The 9,073-nt window shown below is 39.9% G+C and overlaps 1 protein-coding gene across 1 annotated transcript; it reads right to left on the bottom strand.

The window, feature by feature from the left end:
• Window positions 1-1,172: 1,172 nt before the first annotated feature.
• On the bottom strand, window positions 1,173-1,913 carry LOC147997944 (endogenous retrovirus group K member 13-1 Env polyprotein-like). The gene has a single exon (XM_087601368.1). The coding sequence runs from the start codon at window positions 1,911-1,913 to the stop codon at window positions 1,173-1,175; it is 741 nt and encodes a 246-aa protein (XP_087457494.1).
• Window positions 1,914-9,073: the final 7,160 nt, after the last annotated feature.

Raw genomic sequence — 9,073 nt, 5'->3', positions numbered from 1 at the left:
CTCTGTCTGGGAGTAAACAAGAAGTACAGGATTCTTCGGCTGTCTTCTCCTAAAATGACAATACCAATTAATTGGAAGTCTATCCTAACCAGCTTAATCTACTCTCTGGGCCTCAGAGAAAAGATTGCCTGCATTTTTAAGAGCTTGTGCCCTATCTTCAGGGATCACTTATGCAATACCCACCAACATCCTATACAATGACCAGTTATTACTCTTATTTCTCAGCAATTAGTCTGTATATACAAACATAATTGTATATGGTCCTGAAAAGTCACAGCAACCTTGATAAAGCAAATCAGCAGTGACAAGAAATGCCCTAATAGTTAATAAATAACCCTCATTCTTAGAGGCAGACTAATAAAATGGATAATGCTAGTGTGAATGTCATAGGATTTCGATGATTCTACCCTTTAATTGGATTCCAAAATCCTTGAGGAAGTGGCCAGCAAATAACTGGCCATAATTGAGACTCATCTGATGATTGATCACTAATCCATGACACTAATAAACATAATCTCTGATGTTTACAGGTAGGAGTCTAGCATTAATGTTCTCTGAGAAGATTCACACTGCATGAGAGATGCAGATACCCACAGTAAAACAGCATTTGGAATGTAAGGACTATTATGAAAAAAAAAAAAAACAGGAAATGGACTGTTGTCGCGCCCAACCTCGACCAGCAAGGAAGACACGACCAGAGGAGATTTTCTTCAATTCAGTTTACTCAGGAACGTTGATACAATCTTCTACTTCTACCCTGGGGAATGCCCTACATCAGCTTAAGTACCCAAAGCCAACCAACCCCAATGTGTCACCTGGGTCATGCAGATAGGTTGTCACTATGCAGAAGCTAGCAGGAGAGGCAGGCATAGCCATATAAGGACTTGTTTACTACAAGGAGCACTCACCTTCAGGAGGGTGGAAGGCAGAAACCAGCACCATCTTTGAGGCATGGCATGCTGCAGCTCCCTACCGTTACCCCTTTTTGTTTAATTAATCAAGCAGGCAAAGGCACCGCTGAGCATGTAGTCCCCCCCCCCCATCTTAGGAACATACCTTCATTAAACCCGTCTTAGGACACCTCATCGTCAAAAGGTTCCATGCCTTAGGTAGAAGGGAAGTTGCCCGTCACTGGGAAGGGTCACTCACACATACTCAGGGGTGAGGTGCAACTAGGTCTTCTGAATGACCATAAGCCAGGCTTGAGGGGACTGTCCTGCCTCAATGACTGCAAATACCTGTACCAACACAGCCACGTGCCACCTCTGGACAAACCTCATTCTACAGAGACACCACAGAGTCACTAGAGAGACCAGCAGCAAGAGTCCAGCTAGGGCTCCCATACCTGGCGACTCCCTCAGGTGATTCATAGCAGCAGCAATACAAGATGACAATCCTGTAGCCAGTCCAGCATCCACACATGTGCGGTTCGCAGTCATGATGGCTACACGTAGCTGATCCATTAAGTAGTCGAATTCTCCAGTCCAATTACCCAGAAGATAACTTGACAACTGTTTAGACAGATTAGCTGAACACGTAAAATTTTCATACTGAATACTGGTCACACATAGGCCAGAGTATCCCCACTGGCAACCTAGCTTTGCAAGCTGCCAGAGTGTGTCAATTTGCTTTTGTACCAGGTCAATTCTTTGATTGACCACCATTAGGCCGCCTTTAAGCTGAACATTAATGCCCGCCTGCACATCAAGAGCATGTGCCACATTGGAAGAAAAATTATTCAGTGTATGGGCTGTCTGCACGGAATGACTCATAGCTATGGCAGCAGTCTTTGCTCCTACTGTGGCAAGGGATATACCTGGTATTATAGCAGCAGTGATGCTGAAATCTCCTTTTCGTCTAAATAGAGTTATAGCATGGGGGCCATCCACAGGAACTAAAACCCATCTGGGCATACGAGCAACCACAGCGATAGCAAACTTTTGTGCATCCCAGCATTGTGTATAAAAACAGGTATTATTAGAGCATACCAAAACCTCCCAAAACTCCTGACTAGCATTACTAATAATACACACAAAAGGAAGATAAACACATACAGGAGTGGGTTTAAAGGTCATGGTGTATCAGCATGGGTCTGGGGAACACCGATAGTATCCCCCACCAGGGCTCCATTTGGAACAGCACTAGGGTCACACTGAGAAGTGTCAGCAACAGCAGGATCTTCATTCTTGCTGCACCTCCTAGTCAATCTCTCGGGGATCCACAATAGATCTTGCTGGTCCTGGGGAAACACACAAACAGACCCCCTCACCCATGCCAGGACAGTATCTGGCCTATGCCCTAAGCAAGTGAGCACATCTTTCCACTTCACATAACCTTTCAATGTGCCCACCTGACACTGATGTCGGTCAGTGGCAGAAAGGCCATCAAAATCCATAATCAAAAAATTAAGAATAAAAAGGGCTAAGTTTATCTGTTCCTTGGGAGTTCTGCAATGGTCTATTCCCCTTTTTGTTTAATTATGCATTCCTTAAAAGTGCGATGTGCTTGCTCAACAATACCTTGTCCTTGGGAATTATAAGGCAGGCCATGGGTCAACTGCACATCCATCTGTATGCAAAAGGATTTGAAAGAGTGGGCAGTTTAAGCTGGGTCATTATCAGCCTTTAAGTGTTGGGGCATTCCCCAAGCAGCCCAGGCTTCTAGGCACTGTCCAATAATATTGTGTGCCTTTTCCCCAATCATAGGAGTAGCATGAATGACACCTGATCAGGTATCCACAGAAACATGAATGTATTTTAGAGTCCCAAATCCAGATATGTGAGTTACGTCCGTATGCTAAATCTTTAGGGGTAAAAGGCCTCTAGGATTAACCACTACACTAGGGGGATGGTAAAAAGTGATACACTGTTGACACCCTAAAGCTATCTGTTGAGCATCTGCCAACAACAGATGAAACTTCTGCTGTAAGGTTTTGGTAGGCACATGAAATTGTTGATGAAACTGTTGGGTCTGATCCAATGGTGAGCTTAAGAAGATACACTCCATTCAGGTACATCAATCCACAAGATCATTTCTCTCACTTAGAGGACCAGGCAAGCCTGTATGAGCTCTGATATGCTGGACAAAAGACTTGTTATCTCTTCCCCAGATCAATTCCTGAAGTTCCCTCAGTAGCTGGCATACTGTACTGCTAATTTTAATAGGGCCAGCCCCTTCTAATATCATAACTGCATTAACAACATATGACAAATCAGAGAGCAAATTAAAGGCAAAAGAACAATCTTTAAACACCTCCAGCACAATCTTGAGTTCAATTACTTGTGGAGAGCCGGGTTGATATTGAAACAAAATTGGCTCTTGATGGCCAACCATATAAGCTCTACAGCCAGTTTTGGATCCATCTGTAAAAATGTTTGGGGCCCCCTGTATGGGAACACTGGAGGTAAACTTTGGAAAAATGACGAATGTTCCTTTAAAAATGATTGCAAAGGGTGCTTTGGATAATGATTATCTATCTTTCCATGGAACCCACAGTGTAATATGGCCCAATCATCCACAGTGCCACATAAGATCTTTATCTGCTGACTTGTATAGGGCACTATAATCGAGGTTGGGGACATACCAAAAAATTGAATGCATTGTTGGATCCCATTCAGGGCGAATTCTGCAATGGCTGTAGGATAGTATACCGACTAGCTTGAAAAGCCTTGGTATAAACCCAAAGCAGAGTCCCATTTTGCCACAACAATCCTGGGGGTTGCATGTAGGTGTCTAGAATGCACAATATGATATGTGCACCCTCCTCCCATTGATGTGAACTGTTGCTTTGTAACCTTTTTTCAACCTTCTTTAAAGCTTCCCTTGCTTCATCAGTTAATTGTCTAGGAGCATCCAAGGTCTAATCCCCAGCCAAAATATTATACAACTGTTTTAATTCATAACTTGGTAATTTTAAATAACATCTGACCCTATTAATATCTCCTGGTAATTTTTGAAAATCATTAAGAGTCTTAACATTATCTTTCCTCAATTCAACCTTCTGGGGAATAATGGTATAAGGACTTATTTGCTACTAAATAAGTTACACCTGTCCCAATAGCATGTCTCTATCCCAGGCCGCCTTCTTGCCTCCCTCTGACAAATTGGCACCAGCCTGTTCATTGGCATATTCAATTAGAAAAGCTCTCCAATCTAGATACTGCCCTGGGCTGAGGCACACTCGCAGCAGGTTGGTCCAATCATTAGGAGTCATGCAAAATATGTGCAGAGCCTGTATCTGAGTAATAGTAAAGGAGACAGTGATACCATATGTTCTCACTGACTCAGCTAAGGCTTTAATCACGTTGAAATCAAGAGGCACATTATATCTTTGTTGGTTAGCATCCACATAGACAGGATAGGCCAAATGCAGATCAGTACAAACTGCTCTCCACACTTCAGGGCAGAATGTACTGCCAAAAACTCTACTTCCTCCCTCTACAACATTGCAGGGAGGAGGAGCCAAGGGGAACCATTTCTAGGGCAGCTTGCCTCTTCTTTATAGCAGCCTGACAACATTTCTGATCCTCAAAGCAGCTACACACTAAACACCACACAGGACGGAACCAAGGTCTTAGAGTCCCCTGTTCTCAGGCAAAATTAAGGTCTTTCCCTAATTTTTCCCAACTTGCCACAGTAAGATTACCAGAGACTGCGAATGAGGGTGCAATGGCATCGCATTTGCTCAAAAATCTCTCTAAGGTGCTCCTTTTTACTTTTAGCTTCTTTCGCTCAAACAGCTCTTGAGGAGCCAGAAAAATTGGATGAGACTTTGAGGTCCCCATGACAAAAACTTTCTACGCTGCTACGGCTAAATACACGGCGCGTCTTGGTACTTTCTGTTCGATGCTGCCGAGAACTTTACTTTCGGTTCCCCACTACCGTGAACTTTCTTGCTCACTACCCTGAGACTTTATGGCCACTTATTTCCCGTGATCTTTATGGTCCCATCTTACCTTGGGAACTTACCAGCGCTGCCCTGACTGCAAGAAATTCTGATCTCAGGGTTCCCATACGGGCCACCACTTGTTGTGCCCAACCTCGACCAGCAAGGTAGACACGACCAGAGGAGACCTTCTTCAAGCAGTTTACTCAAGAAACTTGATGCAATCTTCTACGTCTACCCCTGGGAACGCCCTACATCAGCTTAAGTACCCAACGCCAACCAATCCCAATGTGCCACGTGGGTCATGCAGATAGGTTGTCACTATGCAGTAGGTAGCAGGCCAGGCAGGCATAGTCAAATAAGGACTTGTTTACTACAAGGAGCGCTCACCATCAGGAGGGTGGAAGGCGGGAAACAGCACCATTTTTGAGGCGTGGCACATCGCAGCTCCCTACAAATTGTAGCCTCCAATAGGATAGAATCTATTTTTATTTTAAAAATAAAAATACTAACATATTGACTTATCTTGTACATTTCAGCCTTTAAGAGTTTGAGTGACCAACCAAAGTGCATGAACATGCTAGACAAAGCCTTCCTGCATATATGTAGGAGAAGCGATGATTGGTTTTCATGTGAATTGTGAAAAAGTAGAGCACAGGTTCCTCTAAAAGCTGTTGCCTGAAAATGGGAGATGTATTTACAACTAAGTTGACTTGCATTTCTGCCATAAATGGGATGTGACTCACATTGAAGAGACTTATTGTGCCGGGTAAGCAGTTACCCACGGCTGTACCACCTGCTCAGAAAAAATCGGAATGGTCATTTGAGGAATAGATTGTGTGAGGTTATAAACAGGAATAGGCACTAAACAGGACATAAAGTGTTCAATTAAGTATATAGATTTAGAGTACATGCTCAGGATTCTTAAAGTCCTAGGTTTGATTCACGAGACAGAGAAAAAATTATCAATAGAAAAATAAAAAAAATGTAGGAATTTAATTAAAACAATCTCCAACTGACAGTCACATGTTAGTTTTCCACCATACTATCAAAAAAGATGTCAGTCATTTCCCTATAGTTTATACACTTGCAGGTTTTAAGTAACATAATTATTTTTTGTTTCTCATTGAGGCAGAATTACTATTTTGTAGCATTACTTCCCTGGCAACTATTTTGTAAACTGCACTGGCCTTCAAGTAAAAGATTTTCTTTGGAAAAATCATGTGATAAAAACCAAAATAATGCTATTCTTTGGTCAATGTCATGCTGAATCAACAATTAAAACATACAAATGTTTAGTTCCAAACAAACAAAAGTTTACAAATAGGAAAGGTTGTACACAAAACCTGCATATTTATGAAAGGAAAAGAAAAGAACAGCTGTGTCAGAGGAGAAAGAGGGAGACAGGAAAGAGTTCTCTATAATCAACAACAGTCTCTGCAATAAGTAAGCCAGGGTGTCATTCTACCTGGAGGTAGTAGTTTTACTACTAAATATAAAAATAATTTCACTTTAATTGCCCTTAAACAAAATTAAATATCTTCCAACTACTCTCTTATACCTTATAAAGCAATAGTTTCATTGTATATTCATAGATCAGAAGAGACAAAACAAATTTGATTCCCTCATAGGTTAGTTAATATTAAATAGAAAATTTCAATAGGACTCCTTTTAATATACATGTTTGTATAGGATTGTGTGTGTGGACAATATTTTCTATCTGTATATGTTTACACATATGAAGGATGTGTTTTGTAGTATAAGGTTAAATCTAGTCTTGGGATTTTCATATCTACTTTTATCTGAGATGCAGGAATCTAAATCAGATTGCCAATCCTAAACTCATTGAAGAATCTCATCTTTCCTAATATATAGTAATTTTTTTCTGTAAGGAATAAGAGGTAACTTTATGTTTACAAAAGACATGGCTTAATTCCACCAACAATAATGAACTATTACCCAATTTGTACTTGGTTTTCTCCATTGTATCCTGATTTGTAGTAAGCCGTTAACTGCCTTAAAAGCTGCTCATGGAATTTTTCCTCAATAGCTAAGAGTCCTAAATGACAGATTTTTTTTTACTTCCTCATCATTGTTTGATGAATATTTTAAGGACTCTGTTACAGAAGCTATTTATTGAATTCTGAAGGTAACATTGATATTCCCTGTTTAGAAATACCCTTTTTGATAAAGATCTTACAATTATTTTTGATCCCTCTGGTCTGCTGGTGTATATTGCTAAGTCTGCGAAATCTCTGGAGGAAATATAGATACCATGGCTCTGGTTGTGGAATCTAATGCAATCATTTTGGAGCCAATTGGCCCAATTTGTTTAATCTTGTATTCTATTTAATGCACATTTGATGTTCCAGGCAGTGAATGATTGCTAACTTCAAGGGCACCAATGATACTATTTGGAGGACAAGGATCTCCTTTATTTTTAATTGTCTTTCCTTCTGTTTTGGTAACCCAATTTCTTTATATATGTTTCAGGTACATGATAAAACATATTGGCTCTCAAGGTATGTGTTGAAATGTTACCACAATAGTTTTCTAGGTTTTTTTCATGGTGTCAATTTGACATTATTAGCTGAAATCTCAAATCATAGGGCAGGGCACACATTATAGAATCAAAAGAAACCACCACCACTCATGAATGCTAATATCACCATTCATAATGCTGCTGTCATCTTTAAAATAAGATATTTCTGCATTAGTAATAGGATGTCTATATTATCTGACCTCATAATAAGAATATTGCTCAATCCTTTTAAACAGTCATGTACATGGTAAAGGTCAAGGGTCATGAGAAGAATAGCTGGGTTCATGGAAAAGGAAGGATAGTAAAAAATGTAGGGCTGGTTTAAGTGCAAGGACTAATAGGGTCCCCAGCAATCATTAAATATCCATGTGATTCTTCTGACTGGAGATTTTTTCTTTTTTAGAATTGCCTCAAATATATGAAGTAGGGTTATATTCGCCCTAGGTTCCGTGCTGATTTTACCACCGTCATTGAGAAGAAAATCAGTAACTGTCATTATGAGGAAGCAGGATATGAGGAGGCACTATCTCCCATATGAAATTGCAACCATACCTGCATTCATTATTTATTTATTTTCAACTACTTGAACATGATTGGGAGATGATCCTTCCACCTCAAATTTCATCAAGTTGAGTTCTGAGGAGTAATTAATTTCTGATTTTATTTAAGAGGGAGTGTTGTCAAGAAGGATGATATATTCCTAGACAAATTTTGAAAAGTAAAGATACAGTCACCAAGTTGGAAGTCTGAAGAGAGTCTCCTTAAAGGGGCACCTCAAATTTTATTCAATACTTGTAGATTATTTGCACGAATACAAATGTTCTTCCTTATCACAACTGCAGCTGCTAATCTTGTTATTTCCTTGTATCCTGGAGAATTCTGAGCCTCTACTGTGCTGTCACCAGTGTTGCACAAACTACTCATAGGCCATTCAGTTAGTAACTATAAAGATTTTCTACAGATGGAGTAGTAGTCTTGGAAGAGAATTTTGGGCATAGAGAAATAGAAGAGAGACTGAAGAAAGCTGGACATCCATCCCAATGTAAACCAACAAATACAAAGTTGACATGAGGATGACAAGTGTGTAGTATGCAGGAGAAAAGGAGCTTCATGCAGAAGGTTGACTTGAACTGACATTTGAAGCAATGGTACACAGCAAATCGAGATTTTGCTAATGTAACATACTTTCTTGCTCATCATAATTCTGAAGTGCATTAATTGATGAATATTTGTTTATTTGTTTCCACAGTCAGAAGTTGGCAAGACCAACATTATCAAACTGCCAGCTCCTATCTTTCAGTCTTATTGGGCATTAGGGGAAAATATGTGAACAGAAGGAGAAAATACAGACTTATATTTACCAGTTTATGGCAGAGCATCGCAGAATTTTAAAATCATTGATTATTTTAGGTGCAGTGCCATTTTGCCAAAATCACCCTATAGATGGAGTGTAGTCCACTATATAATTACAACACAATTATTCAAAGAGGTACAAATGGAAATTTGCAAATTTACTTGGAATAAGATTAAATGCAGGAAAGAGGAAACTATCCTCAAAAAATTTTAGATATTCAGTGGTAATCAAAATCCCTAACATAAAACTATATCACACAGCAAAAGTGATAAAAATGGAATGATATTGGTAC

Source organism: Rattus norvegicus, chromosome Y (genome assembly GCF_021556685.1).
Source record: "Rattus norvegicus strain SHRSP/BbbUtx chromosome Y, alternate assembly SHRSP_T2T, whole genome shotgun sequence".
Classification (NCBI taxonomy): Eukaryota; Metazoa; Chordata; class Mammalia; order Rodentia; family Muridae; genus Rattus; species Rattus norvegicus.
Note: the sequence above shows the minus strand (reverse complement) of the source record. Positions and strands in the feature narration are given on the sequence as shown.

What these genes read in the sequence shown, in the direction of transcription:
- LOC147997944 (XM_087601368.1), bottom strand. Translation starts at nt 1,913, where the DNA reads ATGCCCAGATGGGTTTTAGTTCCTGTGGATGGCCCCCATGCTATAACT.